Here is a 27,746-nt window from a genome sequence, read left to right on the forward strand (position 1 = left end):
CTAAGACCCAGGGGCATCGGTGCCGGGTCAGAGCCGCATGCGCAGTAGGAGGGCCGGCCTGGTATCCATTGGAGCGGAAATGGGAAAGGGTGAGTGTGTGAGAGAAATAGAGGGAGAGAGAGAGAGTGTGAGTGAGAGAGAGAGAGAGGGAGAGGGAGGGAGGGAGGGGGAAAGGGTGAGTGTGAGAAATAGAGAGAGAGGGGAAAGGGTGAGTGTGAGAGAGAGAAATAGAGAGGGAGAGGGAAAGGATGAGTGTGAGAGATAAATATATAGAGGGGGGGAAGGGTGAGTGTGAGAAATAGAGAGGGAAAGGATGAGTGTGAGAGAAAAATAGAGAGGGGGAAAGGTTGAGCGAGCGAGAGAAATAGACAGAGGGGGAAAGAGTGAGTGTGAGAGAAAGAAATAGAGAGAGGGGGTAAGGGTGAGTGTGAGAGAAATAGAGAGAGAGAGGGGGAAAGGGTGAATGTGAGAGAGAGAGAGGGAGGGTGAGAGTGTGTGTGTATGTGAGTGAGTGAGGAAAGAGTGAGTGTGAGAGAGAAATATGGAGAGGGGAAAGGGTGAGTGTGTGAGAGAGAGGAAAGAGTGAGTGTGATGGGGAGTGTGAGAGAGGGAAGAAGAAAAGGTGGGAGAGAAATAGAGAGAGGGGGAAGGGTGAGTGAGAGACAAATAAAGAAGGGGTAAGGGTTGTCTGAGAGAAACACAGAAGGGAAAAGGGTGAGTGTGAGAGAGATGGGGAAAGGGTGAGAGAGAAATAGAGAGGGGGGAAAGGTGAGAAAGGGATAATAATCTTTATTATTGTCACAAGTAGACTTACATTAACACTGCAATGAAGTTACTGTGAAAAGCTCCTGTTCGGGTACACTGAGGGAGAATACAGAATGTCCAATTCACCTAACAGCACGTCTTTCGGGACTTGTTGGAGGAAACCGGAGCACCCGGAGGAAACCCACGCAGACACGGGGAGAACGTGCAGACTCCGCACGGACAGTGACCCAATCCGGGAATCGAACCTGGGACCCTGGTGCTGTTCAGCAACAGTGCTAACCACTGTGCTACCATGCTGCTCTAAGAGAGGGGAAAGGTTGAGTGTGAGAAAGAGAAATAGAGAGAAGGGAAAGGGTGAGTGCGAGTGAGCAAAACAGAGAGAGAAATGAAAGGGTGAGTGTGAGAGAGAAATAGAGAGTGTGGGTGGAGGGTGAGTGTGAGAAATAGAGAGAGAGAAGGGAAAGTGCGAGAGAGAGGGGGAATGGGTGAGTGTGAGAAAGAAATAGAGAGAAAGGAGAAAGCGTGAGTGAGAAGGGAAGGGTGAGCATGAGAGGGGGAAAGGGGTGAGATTGTGAGAAATAGAGAGAGGGGATGAAAGGGTGAGTTTGAGAGAGAAATAGAGAGGGGAAAGGATGAGTGTGAGAGAGTGGGGAAAGGGCGAGGGGAGAGTGGGTGAGCGGGTGAGGGGGGAAGAGGGTGCCTGTGAGCGCGAGGGAGGCGAGGGTGACATGAGAAGGGGGTGAAGGGTGGGGAGAAAGTGGGGGTGGGGGTGTGAAGGCGGGCATAGTGAGGTGGGGAGGGAAGGGTGATGGGGTAGAAAGGGTGAGAGAGAGGGGAAACGGGGCAGAGAGGGTAGTGAAGGGGAGAGAGTAGGTGTCTGAGGGCGATGGGGACAGGTTGAGTGAGCGTGACGGAGGAGAGAGTGAGTGGGGTCTGTGAGGGGGACTGAGCGTGAGGGGGAGAGGGGAAGCGTGAGCACAAGGGGGCGAGGATGAGTGAAGTGAAAGGTAGAGAGTTGAGGTGAGGGTGGAGTGGGGGAGATGGGGTTGCGAGAGAGGTGAGGGAAGGGGTGGGGGTAAGGGAGCGGGAAGGGGTGGGGGTAAGGGAGCGGGAAGGGGTGGGGGTAAGGGAGCGGGAAGGGGTGGGGGTAAGGGAGAGGGAAGGGGTGGGGGTAAGGGAGAGGGAAGGTGGGGGTAAGGGAGAGGGAAGGTGGGGGTAAGGGAGAGGGAAGGGGTGGGGTAAGGGAGAGGGAAAGTGAAGGTGGTGCAGGATTGGGGTAAGAGATGGGGTGAGGGGAGAGGGAGAGTGAAGGGGCGGAGGGAAGCTGGGAGAGGGGGGTGGAAGGGCAGTGAGAGAGGTGAAACGCGGCAGAGTGAGAGGGGGGGGGGAAGGGAGAGAGGGTGGTGAGAGGCGGAAGAGGTGAAGGAGGGCAGAGAGAGAGTGTGAACAGGGTTGAAGTGAGGGGAAGAGACGCAAAGGTGGGGAAAGAGGGAGAGGGAAAGGAGGCAGAAGGTGGGAAGGGTGAGGGAAGGGGGCAAGGGAGGGGAAGGGGCGAGGGAGGGGAAAGGGGCGGGGAGGGGGAAGGGGCGAGGGGGGGAGGGGGGCGGGGAAGGGGGAACAGGGGAGAGAGGGATGGGGGAAACGGGAGAGAGGGATGGGGAAAGGGGAGAAGGAAGGGAAGAAGGAGGGTAGAGAGAGAGGGGGAAGGCAGGGAGAGAGGGGGAAGAAGGAGGGTAGAGAGAGAGGGAGGGAGGGGAAAGGAGAGGGGGAAGTTGAAGAGATGGGGGAAGGGGAGAGAGAGAGGGAAGGGGGAGAGAGGGAAGGAGAAGTGGTGGTTAAGGGGGAGAGAGGGAGAAGGGGGGAAGGCGGAGAGAGAGGCGGGAGAGAGCGATGGGGGAGGAGACGGCCGGGAAAGGGGGATGGCGAAGGGGGGAACGGGGGTGAGGGGGAAGGGGGCAGTGGGAGAGACAGGGTAGGGGAGGGGGAAGATGTTGGGGTAAGGGAAGGGGAAGGGTTTGTGGAGGGGGAAGGGGTGGGGGGAGGGGGAAGGGTAAGGGTTGGGGGGAGGGGAAAGAGAAGAGGGGTAAAGAGGAAAGGGGGAAGGGAGAGAGAGGAAGGGAGGAATCGAGGGGAAAAGAGTGAATCAGGAAGAGGCAGAGGGAAGAATACACAGGAGAGAGGGGAAAGGGTGTGAGGGAGAGGGAGGGAGAAATTGGTGGGGAGGGGAGGCTGGAGGAACAGAGGAGGGGGATGGGGGAGACTGGTTTGCTGCATTTTCATTCTGGAGTCCCAAACATGCCCCCAGAATGAAATGTGGGTTGTGGTCCCACACATTGCAGCAGCAGAGGGTGACTCTGAAATAAATGGTGAAGTTAATGGCTGGCTGCTGACGGCGGGTTGTCTCCTGATTTCAGAGAATCTGGCACTGACAAATTGGTACTCCCCCACTGGCAGAGAGCTCCTCCATCCCCAGTCACTGGTCACTAATCAGGGAAATAGGAGAACCGAGGGATTTAAGACCCTCAGAGGTAAAGCCCCTCCTCCACGCTAACTGGCACTGTCACATTTGCAGCCGGTTTCCGCAGTGGCAGCCCCATCACTCGTGACGTCTGCCCGCCCAGGCGTTGGGAGGCCGCCGCGGTTTTGTGGGCAACCTGACACAACGGGCGTCCCGTGCACCTGATGGGAAACCGAGTCAGTGTCAGGAAGCCGCCGACAATGAAGGCCCTGGATCCGAGCAGGGTAAACGTTCCTGCTGCAAATCCGTCTCTTCCATAATGCCTGGAGGGGATTTTCCACTCTCCTGCGGTCTCCTCACCTCCAAAGCCGCCAGGCCATTGAAAAGTAAACCCGGGGTACTGGGAGGGTGGAGGGGGATCCTGTGAGGTGTTGGCAGGACAACCAGTGACGGGGGACGTTCTGTGTTGAACAGGTGTAGAGGAGGGAAGAGGCGAGGGCATCAGTAGCAAGTGAAAGAGTTGGAGCGCGAGGGGAAAGACCTAATTGGTTTCAGGAATGGTTTAAAAGTATTCGATACTTGTCTAATCATTAACTGACTTGCACTCCTGTCTGAGAGCAATCAGCCTTTGACTGACCCCGGGAGGCACAGCAGTTGGATCCTCATGGCCTTGAATTAATAGGCTAAGAAGCTTGATATAAAAAGCAGAACGCGCCCAGAATAGCATCATAAACCTCATAAAACACCTGAAGGGCTTTTGGGAGTGATTATCGAACAACATGTTGAGTTTTCATAGTTCTATGCAGTTTAGTAGTTTTGTTTATATGCAATGTTAATACTCCTCTCTGTTAAAGTAAAAACACTTTTTTCCCCCACTAACCTCATTGCAAATAAGGAAAATACAAGCCCACTGACATCAACAGCTTGCATTTATATCTTTTATTCCTTTAGGGGATCTGGGCATTGCTTGGGAGGGCCAGCATTTATTGCCCATCCTGAATTGTCATGAGCTGCTGCCTTGAACCGCCGCATTCTGTGTCGTGTAGATACACCAGTGTCTTTATTCATTGGCAGGGTGTGGGCACATCACAAGGCCTGCGTTTGTTTCCCATCCCTGATTTCACTTGAGGACAGTTGAGAGCCAGCCCACATGTAGGCCAGACCTGGTAAGGGTGGCAGATTTCCTTCCCTACAGGGGCATGCTGGGTGTTTACGACAATCTGTGATAGTTCCACGTTCACCATTACTGCAATACATTTCAGATTTTTTTTGTTGTTAAATTTAGAGTAACCAATTAATTTTTTCCAATTCAGGGGCAATTTAGCGTGGCCAATCGACGTACCCTGCACATCTTTGGGTTGTGGGGGTGAAACCCACGCAAACAGGGGGAGAATGTGCAAACTCCACACGGACAGTGACCCAGAGCCGGGCACGAATCTGGGACCTCGGCGCTGTGAGGCAGCAGGGCTAACCCACTGCGCCACCGTGCTGCCCACATTTCAGATCTATGAATTAAATTCAAGTCATAGAACTCCCACCGTGCAGAAGGAGGCCATTCAGCCCATCGAGTCTGCACCGATTCTCTGAAATAGCACCCACCCTCGGCTCCGTCTCCCTTCCTATTCCCCTAATCTAACCTGTACATTCCTGAGCAATTTAGCACGGCCAATTCACCTAACCTGCACATCTTTGGACTGCCATGGTGGGATTTGAACCCATGTTGCAAGAGCATTAGCCTTGTTAATCTGAATTACTAGCCCAGTGATATTACTACTGTGTCCCCATCCCCCTCTACTAGAACAAAGAAAAGTACAATGCAGGAACAGACCCCCCAGCCCCCAGCCGTCCCTCCAAGCCTGCGCTGACCATGCTGCCCGTCTAGCCTAAAACCTTTTACACTTCCGGGGTCCATACCCCTCTATTCCCATCCAATTCATGTATTTGTCAAGGCACCCCTTAAACGTCACTGTTGTACCTGCTTCCACCATCTCCCCGGCTGTAAGTTCTAGGCACCCACTATCCTCTATTTCTTCGCACATCTCCTCTAAACCTTCCTCCTCTCACCGTAAACCTATGTCCCTAGTAATTGACTTTTCCATCCTGGGAAAAAGCTTCTGACTATCCACTCTGTCCATGCCACTCATAATTTTGTAGACTTCTATCAGGTCACTCCCCGCAACCTCCATCGTTCCAGTGAGTACAGTGTCCCACAGAACTTAACAGGAGCATTATCAAACAAAATTTGACTGTGAGCCACGTGAGACATTGGGGCAGGTGGGCAAAGGCTGTTAGAGCTAATTCTTAGGAGCAGCTTGAAGGAGGAGAGAGAATTAGAGGTTCAGGGAGGGAATTGCAGAGCTTAGGACCCTGGACCCAGGCAGCGTTGGAAGAGTTGCAGGGCTGGAGATTAGAAAGAGGGGAGGGGCTAATCCTTGGAGTGACTTGAACACAGGGACAAGAATTTTAAATTAGCGGCCTTGCCAGACACGGAGCCAATATGGGCCAACGAGCACAAGGACGAGGGGGGAACAGGACTTGGTGAGAGTTTGGAGAAGGGTTGCAGAATTTTGGGTGGGCTGAAGGACCCTGTGGATTGGACAAACCTCCTCCGAGCTGCTGTTTGCTGTGTGTGGGACATTAGCTAGTATTTGTAAAAAATGGTTTAAAAAAAAATAAATTTAGAGTACCCTATTGTTTTTTTCCAATTAAGGGGCAATTTAGTGTGGCCAATCCACCTATGCTGCACATCTTTGGGTTGTGGGGGTGAAACCCACGCAGACATGGGGAGAATGTGCAAACTCCACACAGACAGTGACCCGGGGCTGGGATCGAACCCGGGTCCTCAGCGTCATATGCAGCAGTGCTAACCACTGCGCAACCATGCCGCCCTATAAAACACGGTTGATGTGCAACATTCAGTGGCAAAGTATGGCAGTTCACAGAAGAAAGTATGCACAAGGAACAGGAAGCCCTTTGCTAAAGGTGTAAGATTTGAGATGTGAGTGGGATTGATCGCGGGAAGGCAACTGCTCATGTCTGAACTTTCACGATTCTGGCAATGTGCACAATTTGGAGTTTTGGATTAACTATTATTAAAAGTGACTCAACCATTCTGCCGCTGGCACAAGAGAGCTGTATTTAATAATGCAAACTTAGGTATTCGACACGTCGTGCCTGGCTTCAAGAAAACAAATGGAACAAGTACTCGTATACGAATTGATGAACAATGCTAAACTCATTTGATGCTTTAACTAGTTTACCTTGGTGCCCTGCTTCTCATACTTGGCACACTCCTGGACAGCGTTTGTGCAGCTCTTTGGCCCTCCCCGTCCCTTTTACAGAATGCTCTTAAGTAAGAAAATAAGGATCAGAGATTAGTCATCAATTCATTCAAACCAATGATGAGCACGGTTTTGATTGTGTGGGGAATTTTTCATTAAATTTTTCCCTGCGCAAACCGGTACAATGATCTGTCTTTATGTCTGTCCTGGAAGTCAATGACTTTGAAAACTCATTGTTTACCTTGGAGCAGGTTTTGTTTTCATTTCTTTTCATGGAATGTGAGCTTCGCTAGCAAGGCCAACATTTGTGCCCCTGACACAGGAGAAAATATGTACACAGCACCGAAGTAACAAATATTTTTAATATAAAACTGCACAAGCAGGACACTGTATTGGAAATGAGTAAACCTACAGTCGTCTTTGTTCTGTCCCTCCCAAAATTTGTTTCAAGCGTTGTTATGTTTTTCTCTCTTTGCATCTCCCTCTTCTCCTGACATCAGTTCCTTTGCCGGAATACAGATCCGGTGAACAGCAGCGGGTTTATCCCTATTGCTGCCCGTTTGAGATGGGTTCAGCTACTGGGGTTTGAATCAGCAGCTTCCCTGCTTGCTGTACTCAGTGGTGCCACCTTTGAGTGGTGTGGGTGGTTGGCACGGTAATAAAAAAATTTGGAATTAGAAGTCTAATGATGACCATGAAACGATTGTCATAAAACCTCATCTGGTTCACTAATGTCGTTCAGGGAAAGGAACCTGCCGTCCTTACCTGGTCTGGCCTACATGTGATTGCAGACCCACAGCAATGTGGTTGATTCTTAAAAATGCCACTCAGTTCGAGGGCAATTAGGGAGGGGTAACAAATACTGGCCTTGCCTGCGATGTCCACATTCCAAGAGTGAATTTAAAAAATGACAACACGTTTGTTTGGAATCACTAGCTTTCGAAGAGCAGCTCCTTCATCAGGTGACTCGCCTGATGGAGGGGCTATGCTCCGAAAGCTAGTGATTCCAAACAAACCTGTTGGACTTTAACCTGGTGTTTTAAGATTTCTTACTGTGCTCACCCCAGTCCAACGCCGGCAACTCCATACCATAAAAAAAATTACACATAAGAATCTTGCAGCCACCTCACCAACACTGTCAATCTTGTGGGGTTGGGAGGGAGAGTTGGGGGGGGGGGGGGAGAAAGGGAGGACTTCCTGTAAATTAAAATGTGCCATTTATATGTAAGAATCGTGTAAAGAGCAGCACGGTAGCACAGTGGTTAGCACTGTTGCTTCACAGCTCCAGGATCCCGGGTTCGATTCCCGGCTCGGGTCACTGCCTGTGCACGGTCTCCCCATGTCTGCATGGATTTCCTCCAGGCGCTCCGATTTCCTCCCACAGTCCAAAGGTGTGCAGGTTAGATGCATTGGCCATGCTAAATTGCCCCTTAAGAGTCCAAGAAGGTTAGATAGGGTGGAGGTGCAGGCTTAAGCAGGGTGCTCTTTCCAAGTGCCGGTGCAGAGTCGATGGGCCAAATGGGTTCCTTCTGCACGGTAAACTCTATGATCTAATCTCCCAGCCAACTTCCTGAATCAGTGTTGGCTGGGAAGAGACAGTGGTTTGGTGTATCAGTGAAAGATAAGGGCAGGGGGGTCCATTGCACAGCAGGGAGGGAGATAAAAGTACTGCAAACAGTATCAGAACTTTATGATTTCCTGTGAGGCTCCTATCTTGCAGGCTATAAACTTTAATGGCACACACTGGTCTTTTACGACACCTCAAAGGGTGGGTGGGGGGTGGCGATGATAAGCTAACTTCTTGTCGAGCAATAATTGTGGCTCAGATGTCGCAATACAATTTAAGGCTCATTTGGAAACTGCCTCCTGCAGCTTGCTGTAACTTTTGGTGGATTCGCACATTCCAGTGACAGACCAGTTTTGGGATAACAGGGCAAAGTTTCTATTTAACTTCGCCCTTTCCCTGGCGGTGGGGTTTGCGATTTAAAAAAATACATATTTTTCGTTTTTTTAAAATGAAAGCACAGTGCATTTCTTTGTCTGATTTATTCATTCGCCATTAACTCCCGGCGATCGCTTTGTGTTTCCATTTCAGCTGTCGGCGTGGCACCGAAGAAATCCGGATGTTTCAGTGATCAGTGGAGCAGCTTGTCCAAGCCGGCAGTCCCACAGCAGCAGCCGCCTCCAGGAGCCTCTCTGCACAAGGATGCACCAGGCGGCTGAAGAGTGCGACTTGGGGTGACCGAGGAGAGGGGCTTGCTGTCTTTTCTTTTTCGTGTTTTTTGGGTGGGAGGGTGAGGGGACCAACATGGAAGAGGGTCTGAGCTCCCTGAAGCAGTACGCCCTCCCCGTCAGCAAGCTGGCCTCTTGGGTAGCGGCGGGGGCGATGGTGTTTGGGGGGGTAGTGCCCTACATTCCTCAGTACAGGGACATCAAACGCACACAGAACGCTGAGGGCTTCTCCATCTACGTCTGTCTGGTGCTGCTTGTGGCCAACATACTGAGAATACTATTTTGGTGAGTCCTCTTTCATTCCCCAACTTGGGCAAACTTCATTCTCCCTTTTTTAAACCCAAGTACTTTTCACACTGTCAGCTTGACCACTGTAGCAGTATTTACGTGTCAGTAACAAAAAAAAAAATGCTCTGGATTGCACTGGGGTTTCACCTACCCCAATAGTGTTACCAATTGAAAAATAATTGTGTTTTTTTATTATTCAAAAAAAAAAGCAAAGCTGACCGATCTGGAAGTGAAATGATCTGTATTTGACAAGGCCTTGTGCAGGTGACCAGATTGTGACTGGCCCTGACTCGCATTCGTACAAGTGGGTTTTGGAGAAAACCCTTCCCGAGCACAGCCTTTGGTGCTGGCATATAGTCCCCTAGGTGTGGGCACGTTGCTGTACTTGAAGCTGCCACACTTGGCAGAAAAATCAGACTGCTGCTCGCCCAGACTTCAGATTGTTTTGTAGTTTCTGAAATTCAGGAAGTACAGCCAAGTTGCTGCCTGCATGACAAAGCAATATATTTTACAGCAATTTAAAACACGTGTTACTTGTGGAATTAGTATAGCGGGTTGTTGGTTGCAAGTCAGTGGGTCTGCAACCTTTGGGGGGGGGGGGGGGGGGGGCATGAGGAAGGATGGTGAAAAGCTGAAATATTGAAACAAATTTAGTGTTGACTTCACTCCCAGCCAAAATCCTCAATGAATCAATTTAGTTAGTTTACACTGTTTGGTGTGCTATATGTGCCATGTGCAGAACAATTAATGAATTGCTAGATAGTGAGAGTACATTGGAAATACACAGCCCCTTGAACAGGGTCCTTAGGGCATTAAATGCCAGCCCTAACTTTCAGCAGCAAGTTTAGTTGGTTTTAATGACACACATGCGCCAATTTCTCCATGGTCACAAGGAGGTTGATGGCGAACTAGCATTTTTGCAAGGTGAGCACAATGGTTAGCACTGTGGCTTCACAGCTGCAGGGTCCCAGGTTCGATTCCCCGCTGGGTCACTGTCTGTGTAGAGTCTGCACGTTCTCCCCGTGTCTCCGCGTGGGTTCGGTTTCCTCCCACAGTCCAAAGGTTAGGTGGATTGGCCATGCTAAATTGCCCTTCGTGTCCAAAAAGGATAGGTGGGGTTATTGGGTTACGGGGATAGGGTGGAAGTGAGGGCTTAAGTGGGTCGGTGCAGAGTCGATGGGCTGAATGTCCTCCTTCTGCACTGTATGTTCTATGAGTGGCATGTCATCTAGCGATGTTCCATCGATCCCTTACCACATTTTCCTTTTTGTTTTGTAATAATGGTATGTGCCTTTAACTCGCCATCATTTTACCAATAGATTCTGGGCCAAGTAGAATTACTGTATGCTGTAGGTAGTACAGTGCCAGATTATGAGGAGTGCACGTAATTTTGGATACATCACGGTGCCGGGACCTAACCATAGAACAGGATATATTTAATATTGGAGCAATTACTGTAAATTGCAATCATTTTTTTGATAAATTTAGATTAGCCACGCAGACACGGGGAGAATGTGCAAACTCCACACGGACAGTGACCCAGAGCCGGGATCGAACCTGGGACCTCAGCGCCGTGAGGCGGTTGTGCTAACCACTAGGCCACCGTGCTGCCCTAAATTGCAATCATATACTGTGGGAATGAACCATGGTATGGAAAGGCAGAATGATACTGAAACAGTATAAATGTATAAATAGGCGCTAAGGTACCCACATTATAGCGTGCAGTTTTATTTAAGCATATTTAATCACTGCCTGTGATCCACACTTAGCATACAAGCTTGATAAATCGTAATAGTAACAAAAATCAGACTATGCCTGTCTGTAAAAACATACATTTAAAAAAAAATTTAGAATACCCAATTCATTTTCTCCAATTAAGGGGCAATTTAATGTGGCCAATTGACCTATCCTGCACATCTTTGGGTTGTGGGGGCGAAACCCACGCAGACACGGGGAGAATGTGCAAACTCCTGTAAAAACATTCATTACGGTACTTGCGATATCAATAGCCTGCGTTGATGAGGCCCTATTGTAGCACTTTCATTGATGTCCTGCCTAAAGTAAAACAGATCAATAATCAACCAGGAATCTTCCTGTATGCCTGAACTGAGCATTACTTCACATCGGGGGAACCTTGTAACAATGCTTTTTATGAGCAAAAATTTAAGATTCCGCAAAAGTTTAACAGGATAGAAGTAGAGAAGATGTATTTAACAGAATTTACAGTGCAGAAGGAGGCCATTCGGCCCATCAAGTCTGCACTGGCTCTTGGAAAGAGCAACCTACCCAAGGTCAACACCTCCAACCTGTCCCCATAACCCAGTAAACCCCACCCAACACTAAGGGCAATTTTGGATACAAAGGGCAATTTATCATGGCCAGTCCACCTAACCACATCTTTGGACTGTTTCCAATTGTGGGTTAATACAGGGTGATAAATGTAAGATGGGCACTAATAATCCAATTGTGAATTCAATATTGACCTGGAGAGTGGTTAGAATATGGCTCTCGTTATCACAAGGGAGTAGGTGATTTTTTTCTTTATTGCTTAATGGGATGTGGGCGTCCATGATGGTTGCCCTTCCTTAATTACCCTTCGACTGAGTGACTTGCGAGGTCATTTCAGTGACACAAGGGCAGTTGGGAGTCTACCCCATTGCTGTAGGGTTACACGTAGGCCAGACCATATAAGGACGGCAGATTTCCTTCCCTAAAGAACATTAGTGAACCAGGTGTGTTTTTTACAAAAATGGTTTCATGGTCATCATTAGTCCATAGCTTATTTTTTTATAAATTTAGAGTATCCACTTCATTTTGTTTTCCAATCTAGCATGGCCAACCCACCTACCCTGCACATCTTTGGATTGTGGGGGTGAGACCCATGCAGTCATGGGGAGAATGTGCAAACTCCACACGGACAGTGACCCCATGGACTTGCTTTTTTAAATTGAATTCAATTTCACGATCTGGTGGGATTTGAACCCAGGTCCCCAGCGCATTATCCTGGGTCTCTGGATTACTAGCTCAGTGACAATACCACTACACTTTCCCCTGCGTTGGGACACATTTGAGAGAAGTTTGATAAACACAAGGGCAAACATGGGGCTATATGCAGAAGGAAAGGAGGAGGTTCATGTGGAGCATCATCACTATTATGGACTCGTTTCAGCCCATAATATTATACCATAATATCTACTTTTTTCGTGTTGTTGTGGTTAAAAATTGAATTTCCGACTCTTGCCTCTTTCATGTTCTTTTAACTTGCAATGTCATCTTTTAGCGTATTTGAATATATTCTTAAATAAAGTTAAAATGCTGCAAATATTTTCCAGAGGAAGTAGGACTGAACCCTCTACCCAAAGGTAGAGAGTTTATGCTTCAGGTATACAGGCCATTGGGGCAGCACGGTGGCACAGTGATTATAATTGCTGCCTATGGCGCTGAGGACCCGAGTTCGAAACCCGGCCCGGGGTCACTGTCCGTGTGGAGTTTGCACATTCTCCCCGTTTCTGCGTGGGTTTCACCCCCACAACCAAAAGATGTGCAGGATTGGTGGATTGGCCACGTCACAAATTGCCCCTTAATTGGAAAGAATAATTGGATACTCTAAAAAAAATTTTTTTTAAGGTATACAGGCTATTGGCGTGGGCACAACTGGAATACTGTGTACATTATTGGTCGTCTTATTTACAGAAGGATGTAAATGCATTGGAAGCAGATCACAGAGGGTTTAGTCGATTAATACCTGGAATGGTTGGGCTGTCTTATGAGGGAAGGCTGGACAGGCTAGACTTGTATTCACTGGAGTTCAGAAGACTGCAAATAATGGGTCGCCCATTTAAGACAGAAATGCGGATTTTCTTTTGCGCTCAAAGGGTTGAGAGTCTTTGGAATTCTCTTCATCATAAGGCAGTGGGAGCAGAGTCTTTGAATATTTTTGAGACAGAGCTAGATAGATTCTTGAGAAGTAAAGGGGTTGAAGATTATTGGGTAGGTGGGAATGTAGAGTAATCGGATCAGCCATGATCTTACTAAATGGCGAAGCAGGCTGTACGATCTGAGTGGCCTACTCCTAATTTGTATGTTTGTATGTATGTTTATATGTTAATATCCTATAAACTTTCCGCTTTCAAGTAGTTATCCAATTCACATTTGATGGTTATTATGAAATATGCTTCTGCCAATCTTTGGGGCACTGAATTCCGATCCTCAAAACTTGCCGCAGAAATCTTTTCCCCTCATCTTCATTCTGGTACCAATTACTTTACATCTACATCCTGGATCCCGGTCCTTCTGCCATGAGAAATGGTTCTTCCTTCTTTATCAAAACCCTTCAAGATTTCAAAATCCTCCACCAAATCTCCCTTTAATCATGTCTATTCCGAGAAGTCATGATGTTGAAACAAACCTGTTGGACTTTAACCTGGTGTTGTAAGACTTCTTACTGTATTCCGAGAAGAACAACACCAGCTTCTCTAGTTCCTCAAATGAGACTATCAGCAAACACTGAGGCTGAAATTCTCCGGCTGTGCATGCCGGCGGGCTTCCCGGGTCCTTGGGGTGGCTTTAGTGGGAATTCTCATTTACAGCGGCAGGACCAGACTATTCCTCCACCAGCGAATGCGCACAACATCCTACCGTCCAGAAACACGCGGCTGGGAGGTCGGATAATCCTGCCCAGAGTGCTTGAGGTCTCTCTTCTCTGTTAACAAGAGGATTTATTGGGGATCTGATAGAAGTCTTTAGAATCACGAAGGCGTTTGACAGCGTGGATGTTGAGAAAATGTTACCACTAAATATAAGGGACGGGTTTCTCCTGTCCCCCAGCCTCTTGTTTCTCGGCGACGCACCACTCACCGGCTGCGGGATTTTCTACTCCTGCCGCTTGTCAATGGGATTCCCCGGCGGCGGAGTTGTGCCGCAGGTGGGAACAGAGAATACCAACGGCCGGAGAGTTCGGGCTAAGATAACTACTAAAAGACCAAGCAAAAAATTTAGGAGGCATTTAAAACAAAATACTGGTGAATGTGGGACTTGAAGTGGCTGAAGCAGGTAGCAATGATTAAGCACATGCAAGAGGGAGAAGGGATCTGGGGTGTGTGAACATAGAACATACAGTGCAGAAGGAGGCCATTCGGCCAATCGGGTCTGCGCTGACCCACTTAAACCCTCACTTCCACCCTATCCCGTAATCCAGTAACCCCTCCTGACCTTTTTGGTCACTAAGGGCAATTTGTCATGGCCAATCCACCTAACCTGCACGTCTTTGGACTGTGGGAGCACCAGGAGGAAACCTACGCAGACACGGGGAGAAAGTGCAGACTCCGCAATGACAGTGACCCAGCGGGGAATCAAACCTGGGACCCTGGTGCTGTGAAGCCACAGTGCTATCCACTTGTGCTACCGTGCTGTGGGAAGAGTGGAAGAAGTAAATATGCTAATATGGGCTAGTAGCGCCAAATGACCTGTTTCTTTGCATAGAATCTATCTAATCCTGTATGTATTTCTAGTTTAGTGAGTAATATTCTTAATTCTTTTAATAAAGTTATTATGACTGTTCTGTAGAACCTGTGTAGCTTGAAGTGTGAATCTAATATGTTCTCTCTTTTCTGAAGGTTTGGAAGGTACTTTGAGCCACCCCTATTGTTACAAAGCATAATCATGATCATGACCATGCTCGTGATGTTGAAGTTATGTACTGCTGTCCGCGTGGCCAATGAACTCACGACACGACGGCGTGCCTTTACAGGTTAGTGGCAATGCCATAAAGGTCGCCATAGCATCAGCAGGTAGTTTTATCATGAAAAAGATCCAGCATTGCCATTGTATAAACAATCTGGTAAACCATTTTCCACAGATATAAAGAAGCATTATTGTCAGAAAGTATTCTGTATTTTTTTATTTTATGCTTTTAGAAATTAGAGTAACTTTGGAAATATTTTCCTCAGCTGCCAGTTCTATGATTCAGTCGCACTTTGGTACTGTCATATATTCATGATTGCAGCGAGTGTGCTGAATATTATACTCCCGATAGTCCATTGGTGGAGGGGAAAAAAAGAGAGCCATAGTCATAGCCATAGTAACATTGCAGATATATATCTCCTGACTCCACTCCACTCCGTTGTCAGTGAGTGCCTCTTTATATGTGCTCAAGTAACCAGTCCATGCCCTCAACCAGTATATAGTTAAGCTCAGTTGATACAATTAACATAGTGGAGAGGGTGGTAGGGAGGAAATGCTTTTGAAGGGAATGGTTATAAGTTAAAGGGACTGCAACAATCTAACCGCATGCAAAATACACTCCTAAATATTAATTCTAAACCTGAAAACACTTGCTCTGTTAGTGCTGCCTTTTCATCTCGTGAAGCTATCTTTACTTGACTCTCAAGGGTCAGGATGTGAAAATAAGATGCTCTGTCTTTTACTCTGTCTTGTCTCCCACTGCTCATTGAAACTATTCTTTCCCCTTCCGCTATACCCTATTTCCATTCCTTATCCTTCCCAACCATGTGTAATTGAGCACGTGCAATGTATTTTTTTTTTCAAAGCAATCATAGGAAAAACTTCAGTCCGACCTTGGCTCCTGCTAAATATTTTGTCAGCTTTTCAGCATTTCTAAAGCTCAGTATTCCAGTGAGATATTGGCAGTGGAGTTGGGGAGGAGAAGGAGGGAAATGGCGACACTTGACGCTAAACAGTGGAGAGGCAGTGAACCAGTAACCCGGAGACCTGGATTCGAATCCCACCACGGTAAATGGGGAAATTTGAATCCAATAGAAATCCGCAATTTAATGTCCATGAAGCCATTGTCGTTTGTCATTTAAAAAAAATCTGGTTCATTGAAGTCCTTTAGGGAAGGAACTCTGACTCCAGATCGACACCAAACATAGTTGACTCTTAACTGGCCTCTGAAATGGCTCAGCAAACCATTCAATTAGGAAATATGGACACCCACATGAATGAATATTTAAAAAACTACAAAAGACAAGTTTGTGTGTTGCTTTAAGTACTGCGAAGCTGGCAGCCCTGACAGGAGGGTGTCACGTTCTGGAAAGTTTTAAATTAAAACAAAACATGTAGTACCATAAATTAATAAAAAGAACAAAGAAAAGTACCGCACAGGAACAGGCCCGCCGGCCCTCCAAGCCTGTGCCGACCATGCTGCCCATCTAAACTAAAATCTTCCACACTTCCGGGGTCCATATCTCTCTATTCCCATCCTATGCATGTATTTGTCAAGATGCCCCTTCAACGTCACTATCGTCCCTGCTTCCACCATCTCCTCCGGCAACAGGTTCCAGCCACCCACTACCCTCTGTGTAAAAAAAAAAACTTGCCTTATCCACCTCTAAACCTTGATCCTCACACCTTAAACCTATGCCCCCTAGTAATTGACCCCTCTACCCTGGGAAAAAGCCTCTGACTGTCCACTCTGTCTATGCCCCTCATAATTTTGTAGACCTCCATCAGGTCCACCTCAACATCTGTTGTTCCAGTGAGAACAAACCGAGTTTATTCAACCTCTCCTCATAGCTAATGCCCTCCATACCAGGCAACATCCTGGTAAATCTCCTGCCACCCTCTCTAAAGCCTCCACATCCTTCTGGTAGTGTGGCGACCAGAATTGAACACTATATTCCCAAGTGTGGCCTAACTATGGTTCTATACAGCTGCAACATGACTTGCCAATTTTTAATACTCAAAATGCCAGAGAGCATTGCACAAAATATACATCCTACAATTAAAAAAGATTATGTCGAGCATTGCTATAAGGTGTCACTCGTCTTGGTTTGTGTCCTGCATCCTTGTCCTTGTCTTTCCCTATTTGAGGAGTGCAGCATGAAATGGCGGGCAGCAGTAAAATCTGACCTGTAATAGTGATTCTGGATAAAAGGTAAATCATGCTGCCCTTCAGACCAGTTGTCCATTGTGCTGTGCCTAACTGAATAGCAATGGTTTCCCAGGGCGTGATTTGCCCCAAGACTCGAGCACATTTTGGTTCAAGATGTGAAGGACAGTAATAATTCTTTTATAAATTTCTTTTATAAATTAAGGGGCAATTTGGCAATCCGCCAGCCCTCGGCGCCGTGAGGCAGCAGTACTAACCACTGCGCCTCATATACCACCCTACAGTTCTGCAGCATCAGATCTAGTTCCTCGAATTTAATTTTATCCAGTGCACATAAACATCTGGAAAATTCAGTACCTGGCTTATAAAAACAGCACAAATTAACGAACTGTTGGGACCGGGGAGCTGAGTGTTGAGCATTGCAGTCACATCAATCTCAGTTCAGAGACAACAGGCAGGTAAGTTTTCCTATAAAATTAGACTTGCGTTGAATTAGTTTTTAAAAAATAAATTTAAGAGTACCCAATTAAATTTTTCCAATTAAGAGGCAATTTAGCGTGGCCAATCCACCTCCCCTGCACATCTTTGGGTTGTAGGGGGCGACACCCACGCAAACACAGGGAGAATGTGCAAACTCCACACGGACAGTGACCCAGAGCCGGGATCGAACCTGGGACCTCGGCGGCGTGAGACTGCAGTGCTGCCACTGCACCACCGTGCTGCCCGACGTTGAATTAGTTTTGATTTAGAACATGATATATTTATTGGGTACGTTTGATCTCGACAAGTGTTTTGCCTATTACAGAAAATGGTGTAAAACCAAAAGAGAGTAAAGAGATCTAAATTAAATAATAACGTTTTACCCACAATATTTTGACTTTGGACGGTGTAGTATGCTTTCCTGTTATAATGGGTGTGCTCTGGTACTTCACCTAAGAGTATCTCATTTGCATCTAGGTGATGAGCCTCTTTAGGTTTTCATAGAACCCCTACAGTGCAGAAGGAGGCCATTCTGCCCTTCAGGTCTGTACCGACCCTCTGAAAAAGCACCCCACCTAAGCCCAAACCCCACCCTATCCACATCACCCCACCTAGGGGCAGTTTAACATTACCAACCTACCTAGCCTGCAAATCTTTGGACTGTGGGAGGAAACCGGAGCACCCGGTGCAAACTCCACACAGATAGGCGCCTAAAGTCGGAATCGAACCCTGTTCCCTGGTGCTGTGAGGCAGCTGTGCTAACCACTGTGCCGTCCTCACTATTGGGAATATCAACACCTCGTCTGATCTTGTTCTTACCAGATGCCAATATGTACACTTGCACACGGGTATGGTCAAATGGTAATCAGGATCAAAAGGCCCCTTCTGTGAATGCTGTTCTGTCCACCTTCCCAACTAGAGAGTGCTTAGCCTGTTTGTGGCATCCCAGAGCTCAGCTGCATGTGATCAGTTAGCTCAATCCAGGCTGCCATGTTCTGTATGGCTCAGTATCACTTTATGGCCAATTACCAGTTGAATCAGCCAGGTAGATCTTGGGGCGAGAGTCTTTAATGTCTCAGGGTACATTCCGCAGTCACCACTGGCCGTTAAAGGCTGGATGTCATGTACCCGCTGAATTCGGCGAGTGAATCCCGTTGGACGTTTTCCCTGAAATGAGAAAATACGGTATGTTCTTCACCCCAGCTAGACCATAGATCTTAAAAAAATAAAACACGCACATCTAAATCTGGTCAACCTGGAAGTGGTCTGAATTTAGGCTGCTGCTATCACAGATCTTTGAGCTTAATGTCCCATGTACAGTGCTATTTCATGCTCTTGCTAAAATATTTGTTAAGAAAATAAATTGAAGTATAATTTAATGTATTTGCTTCATGCTGGTCCTACACCCGTTGTGTACTTATCTTTAAATTGCTGTATCTTCAATTTTCAGATAATGAGATCATTTAAGATCCATAATTTGAAGGGTTGGGCAACGAAAGGCAATTACAGATTTAAAGGAGGAAATAATTAACTCTGGTCTTGGGTGTGAATGGATTAAAGCATGGGTTAAACATTATTAACTTGCTTGAATTCTTTATTAACCTCTCTGCTGCCCCAGTAAATGTACCAGTGCGCAATGGTTGCTGAAAATTACTGGGTTGAATCAAAATCAACTTGCTTTTCTTCTTTCTGGCTTTTGGTCTGTGTTAATAGACAGTAAAGATGAAGAAATCAAAACACCTAGGAAGTTCTTTCTGGGTATGTATACACCCATGTAGCATGTACATATCCCGAGCTTTACCCCACAACGTTTACCTGAGCCTACGCTTTTTCCCCCCAATTTTGTTTGCTGTCGAATGCATGAATTTTTTTGGTGTAGAAAGACTTGGTGTGCGCAGCCCCCTTTCATTAGAAGGGCTGGGGGGGGGGGGGGGGGGGGGGGGGGAACGGCGTGTGCAGAAATTTAAATGAAATGGGTGCGGTTCGTTTGTTCTGAATGTTCAAGGCCTTGAATATGCTGAGAGGGGAATATTGAGAATGAAGTTGCACAACATAATTCCTCTTCCTCTGTTCTATGTGAAAGGTTTGCGCATTCCAAGGACTTGATTCATAGAGACATTTGTTTTTTTTTTATTCTGATTTTAAAATATATATATATATATTATATATACCCCCAAACAGTCTCAGCTGAAACTGATGAGTGTTGAAGAGGTAGTGCTAAACTTAATTGCATCAATCTGAGTGTTAATATCAATTTAGAACACTTCACAGGCCAAGTGTATAGTGTACGATATGCAGACTTAATCGTCCAGTTATGATTATTTATTTGAGAGCTCTTTTTAATTAAACATTTACAGGTCCGGCTGCAAAGAACGGCAACTTTTAACATTGTTCAGCGAGCAATCTCTGTCGTAAACAGGTGAAGGAGCTTTCGGTTTAAGAAGCGCTTGAGCGACTTTTGTTTCTTCCCTGCGGGCAGCATATGGCCTCTGTCAGTGCCAATCCACGTTGGCCTGGCTAAGCGTGGGAATTCATCAGCGGGCACAAGTTACCAACCCTTCTAAATAAATCGACTCCCTGAAAAGGTCTGCAAATTGTTGGAGAATAACACATTAATTGGCGGAAAAATGACCAAAGTCTCGAAATGAGTGTTTGAATGCTTAATATGGCAGAATTAAATCGCCATGTTATTTTCTTGGAGCTGTTAACCGGTTTGCAGTATGTTGATTGAGGCAGCAAATTAACTGCATATGCATGCTCAATATTGATAGCAGCAGCATAATTTGTAGTCTTTTCTTAAAAGAAAAACTTAAAACCACAACTTTGAAGACTGCATAAATTTCCAATATTGTAACCATTATGAAAGACCTTAGGAATTATTGAAGAGTTCACCAAACTCAGTAGATAAGAGATGCAAGCCAGTGTACACCATAGGTCTGTTCTTGGTGTTTCAGATTGTCCTCCAAAGGCCAATATTTGGATAAGATGTTTTGGAAAAACCTGCTGACATTTGTTTGTCTTGGCTGATGCTGTGACCACGCCACCTCCTACTGATCCTTATTAATTCAATAATTCTTGGAGCTTTACTTGTTACATCTTGGGACATCTTACCCCTGTCCTTCAACTAAAATCTGTGTTGCGTCATTTTCGCTTGTTACCTACAGGAGCTCATTTACTACTGAGAATGTGACAAATTGGGAGAAAGCCAGTAGCAAGACTCTTTTTGTGATGTTCCAATCCGTTAACCATTCCGAGTGTTTTGATACAGTAGAGTTGCATTGACCCTGCTACGTTGGTGGTGCTGCAATCCTTGCATAAGGTTTACATCTGTGCTTTTTCTTTGTTTTTGAAATCGATCATGTGTTGCAGTGGGAAAACCCAATTCATTCCAATGAATCTAGTTCGGATGAAGTGAGTCAATGGAAGTCTTTACATGAACTTATTCAAGATTTTCAGGTTGAATGCAGAGTTGGGTAGTGTAGTGTGAAAGGCTGCTTGTTGAAACCATGCACCAAGTATATAATCCTGGCCGTATTCAATAAAGGGTATGGGGAGCGCTGCACTGATGGTTTTTTAAATTGCTTAACATCGAGCCTTTTAACATCGAACCTGCCTTCTCCGAACGAGTTATTGAAACCAACTACGCTGAAACCTTGCAAGTGCTGACCCAATTTCATGGACCCTCTTGACGTTCTGAAGCAAAACAATGATACTGTTGCACAATGTTTCTCATTGGTGTACAGCAACAGAAACAGCACGTTAGTAAGCCAACAAGTGGGGAAATTCACTGATGTGAGAGCCCCTGTGGCTCTGTGATGATGCTGATAGAATTGGGGACTCCAATTTGAAAATGTGCACTTTAAACGAACAGGTACGCAATAATTGTCCTGCGATATTCCAGGTAATAAAACATCTGACTCTTTTTACAGTTTGTGTGCAGAACCCTTTTTTTGCAGCCAGGATAAATTTGCTGTTGGTAATACCACCAGGAGTTCTGTGAAAGCTTATTTCGTATTGTTCGATCCTAATTTGTTGCTTCTTGCAGTGTTCTGTTCTGCGGTAATTGTAAAATAATTACATTTTTTTTTGTTTGAAACCCCTGTTTACTGCTAGAATTTAGAAGTGGGAGGTTCGGCGCCTATGGACCCATAAAAGCAAATTACTGCGGATGCTGGAATCTGAAACCAAAGAGAAAATGCTGAAAAATCTCAGCAGGTCCAGCAGCATCTGTAAGGAGAGAAAAGAGCTAACGGTTCGAGTCCAGATGACCCTTTGTCAAAGCTTTGACAAAGGGTCATCTGTAAGGAGAGAAAAGAGCTAACGGTTCGAGTCCAGATGACCCTTTGTCAAAGGGTCATCTGGACTCGTAACATTAGCTCTCTTCTCTCCTTACAGATGCTGCCAGACCTGCTGAGATTTTCCAGTATTTTCTCTTTAGACTATGGATCTATACTTAGATTCAGCAGGAATTTCTTAGTGTAGCGCTTGTAATTAGTTGGAAAATGCATTTTGAAAATTGATCATCTTCTCGACAAGCAGTGTTTCCCAGGATAAGATTTCCACCTTGCGGCCTATTGGCAAACATTGAGACCCTCAAAAAAAAAACTTGTCTGCTTTAGGATTGTGAGGAATGGATCAAATGTGCTTTGTATGTTGGTGGAATGATTTTGATTGTATGTACTCAACCCGTTTAATTTTCTGAGGAAAGGAGAGTGAGTCATAGTAATTGTAATGTAGGGCTAGAGGCAACCAGTTAGCGCAAAGCAAGCTCTCACAAACGGCACTGCGATAATGATAAGTTAATTTAGTAATGTTTTTTGAAGGATACATATGGGCCCTACTCTTTGATATGGTGTCATGGGATCTTTTGTGTCTACCTAAGAGTAGACAGGGCCACCATTGAATGTCTCCTCTGAAGGATGACACCTCTGACAGTGCAGTACTCCCTCAGCCCTGCAGTGGCGTGTCAGCCCAGGTTCTTATTTACTGGGATTAAACGAGGGGTTAAATTCTTTTTCTTCGGCCATCACCCGCTATCGAGTATGATTCTCCTCCTAAGAAACTCCGTGTTAGTGGTGACAGGTTCTGTGGGTCCTTGTGTGGCTGATGAGCCTGATCCAAGAGCCCCATCTTCGACTGCACATTGGCAGGTGTCTCCGGGAGGTGGGATCGGTCCTTGGACTCTAGATCGCTGGTATTCCTTTCTCAGGCTCCTTTTCCTGGCCTCCTCTTGCCGTCAGGTGTTCTCAAACTATTTGTTGTGTCCCTTCAGTCAGGAGGTTACTCCACGTTGATTTTATCTGACCAAGGGTCTCCTAGGTGTTGACGTTTATGTTGCATTTCTTGAAGTAAGCCTCCAGGGTGTCTTTGAAGCACTTCCTTTGTCTTCCTCTAGTTCTGAAGCCTTCCTTGAGCTGGTCCTCGAGCTGGGCAAGAAGGTTTGCTTTGGTTTAAATGATCCCTTGTTAAACAAGGCTTCTTTTGTAGAGGTTACAAAACATTGAAACTCAAAGACAATTCAAGAGGTCAACATAACAAACATATTTAACTTAAATTGTACTTTCCATAGGTATGCGTAGTTACATGATGCCTTCATCCTGTGTCTGATTCATACCATCAAACAGCACAAGATTACTTTCTCAAATAATGGCAGATTATGCAGCACAATATATAAAAACATATATTTAAAACATGATCACGGTAGTCGTAACTTATAAAATGATTTAATATTGGGCTACAAAATCAAAGGCTTTCAAACACGTGGGTGTTTCTTGGCACAAAAAATATTTTGCAGAAATACACCTCTCTCTTATCTAGATCAATGAAAAATTATAATAATGAATGGGAATCCCTGAACCATCATTCTGCTGTAAATAATGGAATATTTAGTAAAAAGAATGTAATACAGCCCTGGCCCTGTAGGGGTCAGCATTTGATAGTGATTGCTATAAATCTAAATAGTTACTTTTATTTAAGCAGGATGTGTAATAAAGACCTGATTTGTCGCGATTTTGGCTAATTTTTCAAAACATATGTGCAATATTGTTTGGAACAATGCTTTAACCATTTTAGGTCTTTTTCAAGTTTTGACTTAAAACTGCCCAAAGCCTGAAGTGCCAATGCTTACCAAACGTACATAGACTCTTGGTAAGACTGTTCAGTCATGGGCCTTTTGCAGTTCTGTGTATTCGCCTTCCTTGCACCTCAACCATATTGCAGCATGGATAGCATCCAACTGCAGAGCCTAGGGAGGAAATTGAGCTAGGGAAACTTTCAAATGCTCTAATAACTTTTTAATATAAAATCTATCGAGAAATTAGTGTTGTTACCAGCTACTGGAGATTTGCCATGTAACTACACAGGCAGAACCGAGTCATTGCCAGACTGGTGAATAGACTTCACTGGAAGTTCAATTAGCGCCCTCCCTAATTCTAGCAAAACTGTTAAGATGGTTTTAAAAGAAGCCACAGGCTGGATTATGAGTACAGACCACGATGGTTAAATTGAGCCTGTGCAGCATCCGCTTTTCAAGCACTAGGTGGCCTCTGAAGGTCCCAAAAATGGCAGACGGGAAGCACTGCAGGACCGAGAGTCACCCAGTCCCCATGCCGGAAACAGGAGTTGGTTCCTGTGCATGAACAAGCGAGGCGGCTTGAGGACCCGCCGCAACATTGGTTAGTCACGAAGCGAGCCAGCATTGGGGAAAAACCAACCCTAAATGTTGCATAAAAAGCTAAGTAACTCGGCATAGTTGTATAGCCATTTTGTATCTGTTAATTTAGCCGTCAGGTTTTTTTCCCCCTCCACTTTTGATGATAACTGCTGCATCTTATAAACAGACTTGAAGCTGAATCAGCAATCGGGGTTTGTGCATTTCAATATAGTGGATTAATAAAGAATTCAGACATGTCGAAGCATACACACCAAACATGCATAATACATTTTAATAGCCTTCACAGATTCAGGAGCAGCTGCATCTTTTTCTACCTCTAGCAATAAAAGAAGCCGATAAAGCAGCAACATCAAACTTAATGATATGTTCACTGTACATTACAAATGTATTTTCTTTCCTAAATTATCATTCGTGCCAGCAACTCAACCGTCGGTAGCCTGTTTGACCAAGCGTATCGGACTCTTCCTTGCTGTCCGACATTTATACATGCAGAATAATGAATAGTAATATGGAGCCCGAATCCCAGTTTAACGTCCTAGTCTCCAGCTGGAAGACATTGGGCAGCTTAATTGCGACTTAGGTTCACTAACTCAGCACAGAGCAGGGTCAAATCTGGGAGTTCCTTGGCTCTATTTCACTCCATTTTGAGATATTGGGGGTTGTATTTGATTGGAAGCAATAAACTGTACAGAGCTTGAACTGCAAAAGAATGAATTATTTAGAAGAGGAATGAACAGTAATGTAGTGAAGTTTCCATTTGATTTTTTAAATATAAATTTAGAGTACCCAATTATTTTCTTTTCCCAATTAAGGGTCAATCCACCTACCCTGCATACTTTTTTGTGGTTGTGGGGGTGGGACCCACGCAGGCACGGGGAGAATGTACTAACCCCCACACGGACAGGGAGCCGGGGTCGAACATTGGGTCCTCGGTGGTGCGAGGCATCAGTGCTAACCACTGCGTCGCTGTGCCACCCTGAAGTTTCCATTTGTTACAGTTGATTTTTTTTCTTTTCGGACCAGCAGACCACCAGCATCAAACAGGGTGTTTTGTCGCTTCACCTGGATCCCAGTTGAAAATGACAATGTGGTAATTCTTCTTGGCTCGTGCATCTGCACAATTCCCTCACTCTTGTTTTTTATTGAAAGCCTAATTAAACATAGTGTGGCAAGGAGAGCGCAGTTGCTTTGGTGTTCTGGCTGCTGTTTGAACATAAATCCCACTAAACGGAAATTCCGCTGACAAACGCCAGGAGTTGGAGGAAAGCTGTTTAAATCTCACCCCATTTAATAGACGGGAGGAAACATTTTATTTTGCTAATGCTTCATGCAGTTTTCTACCTTGCAACATTTAATGTATCTTTAAATTTATTTGGCAGCTGTTGAGTATGAGTGTAATTTTTTTCATCAAATCCCGAATGGTATTTTATGAATTGGACCACAATGGATCTTTTTCCATTGTCAGGAGAAGCGGCAGAATAATTGTTAGTATCACAGAAACAGAGTGCAGAAATTCTTTCCATGAGTTCTGCATTGTGGTGAGGTTCTTAAAAGACTTTAGAAGTTGCGTGGGTTTCGCCCCCACAATCCCAAAGATGTGCAGGGTAGGTGGATTGGCCACGCTACATCATAGATTATCATAGAATTTACAGTGCAGAAGGAGGCCATTCGGCCCATCGAGTCTGCACCGGCTCTTGGAAAGAGCACCCTACCCAAGGTGAACACGTCCAACCTATCCCCATAACCCAGTAACCCCACCCAACACTAAGGGCAATTTTGGACACTAAGGGCAATTTATCATGGCCAATCCACCTAACCTGCACATCTTTGGACTGTGGGAGGAAACCGGGGCACCCGGAGGAAACCCACGTACACACGGGGAGGATGTGCAGACTCCGCATGGACAGTGACCCAAGCCGGAATCGAACCTGGGACCCTGGAGCTGTGAAGCATTTGTGCTATCCATAATGCTACCATGCTGCCCTTAATTGGAAAAAAAGTAATTGGGTATTCTAAGTTGATAAAAAGAAAAACTTTCGAAGCACGCCACCACATTTAGATTCTTTTTGTGATGCAAGATGCCAGAATTCATGATGAGAAGATCAGAAGCCTCCAAACTGCTACCTGCTTTGATGCCACCAATAAAACCTTCAGACTGTGGATCACTCGTTAGGCCACAGCTAGAGTACTGCCTGCAGTTCTCGTCACCACATTATAGGAAGCATGCGGGTGCACTAGAGAGGGTGCAGAGGAGATTCACCAGGATGTTGCCTGGGCTGAAGCGTTTCAGCTATGAAGGGAGGCTGGTTAGGCAGAGGTTGTTTTCTTTAGAGCAGAAAAGGCTGAGGGGGGAACTGATCAAGGTGTACAAAATTATGGGGGCACAGAGAAGAATAAACGTTTCCCCTTAGTGGAGGGGTCAATAACCGCAGGGTGTAAATTTACGGTAAGGATTAGGAAGTTTCGAGGGGATTTGAGGAAATACCTTTTCACCCAGAGGGTGGTGGGAATCTGGAACTCACTGCTTGAAAAGACAGTAGAGGCGGGAGCCCTCACATCTTTTAAGAAGCATTTAGTTCAGCACCTGAAACACCATAGCATACAAGGCTATGGACTAAGTGCTGGAAAATGGGATTAAAATAGATTGGTGCTTGATGGCTGGCGATGACATGATGGGCCGAAGGGCCTCTTTTTGTGCTGTAAAACCTGTCACAATGACCTACCTGGTGATCAGCATAAGTAATAGACTCAAACTATAGGTTAGCAGGGTGACCATTGTAAAGCTGTGCCATCTAGTGCAAGGATATCTGCTATGATGCTGCTCCATAGATTTGGCACAATTGGGTGCAATCCAGTTCGCTTACGGATTTGATATTTGTGCTGCTTCATTTTTTGAGGCTCGCACCTGTAGACCCGACCAAATCACCTATCGCCCGCATCACATGAATCACTGATATCACAATCATCGTAGACGTCTCCGATAACTCACTGACTGCATCCTCCAATGCATGTTTTGCTGTGTGGGTGCTTGAAAAGATTAACGAGAGGGATGTTAAGCATACCAGAGCAGGAATGTGCATCAAATAGCAGTTCCTACGATTACAGAAAAGTGATTTATGAGATGCAGCTGATTTCCTCAACAATATCTTCCAGTAGAGCTCATGTTATAAGGTACTAACTGTATGGGCTGGTTGTGTGAATGTGAGTACGTAATAATGAAAACTGAATACCGGTGATCATATCTTGGAGCTGTGCCTCTTCACCTACTCTCATTGCCTGAGAGCTTTTAATGATCTTTCAGCGTGGACTCCTCCAAGTGAGTCATATGTTTGCCAGTTTAAAACGTTGCACCAGTTTTGCCTGTTTCCTTGTCTTGCTTGGTTCTATGATGGATGCATTGGTTGTAATCTTCCAAAATTCCCTAGATTCTGGAAAAGTCCCAGAAGATTGGGAATTCACAAATGTAACACCACTATTCAAGAAAGAATAGAGACAGAAAGCAAGAAACTGTCGGTCCATTAATCTAACATATGTCACTAGAGAAGTTCTACAATCCACTATTAAGGAGGCACAGGTACAGTGTCTCAAAACTGGCAGCCTCGGCTCGGAGGCCGTGCTGGATTTCAGGCTTGGCCATGGGCAGGACAAGTCAGGTCGGGTGGGGTCAGGGGTCAATCAGTGTTCGGCGATAGACCGCAGCGAAAACAGCAAAGGGGATGT

The 27,746-nt window shown here is 45.8% G+C and overlaps 1 protein-coding gene across 4 annotated transcripts in view; it reads left to right on the plus strand.

Annotated features, from left to right (window-relative positions):
• Nucleotides 1–27,746, plus strand: part of LOC119972811 (solute carrier family 66 member 2) — a 42,953-nt gene continuing 15,207 nt past the window's right edge. The window contains exons 1-4 of one of the 4 annotated variants that reach the window (XM_038810239.1): nucleotides 1–89; nucleotides 8,600–9,021; nucleotides 14,640–14,773; nucleotides 19,067–19,111. In XM_038810239.1, the coding sequence (XP_038666167.1) occupies nucleotides 8,813–9,021; nucleotides 14,640–14,773; nucleotides 19,067–19,111 (388 nt within the window). In that variant the 5' untranslated portion in view covers nucleotides 1–89; nucleotides 8,600–8,812. Of the gene's footprint in view, nucleotides 90–8,020; nucleotides 8,041–8,375; nucleotides 8,474–8,599; nucleotides 9,022–14,639; nucleotides 14,774–19,066; nucleotides 19,112–27,746 lie in introns of those variants that run through there. The other 3 variants (XM_038810241.1, XM_038810240.1, XM_038810242.1) reach the window with 3 other exon arrangements.

This window comes from Scyliorhinus canicula, chromosome 10 (genome assembly GCF_902713615.1).
Source record: "Scyliorhinus canicula chromosome 10, sScyCan1.1, whole genome shotgun sequence".
In the NCBI taxonomy this organism is placed as follows: domain Eukaryota; kingdom Metazoa; phylum Chordata; class Chondrichthyes; order Carcharhiniformes; family Scyliorhinidae; genus Scyliorhinus; species Scyliorhinus canicula.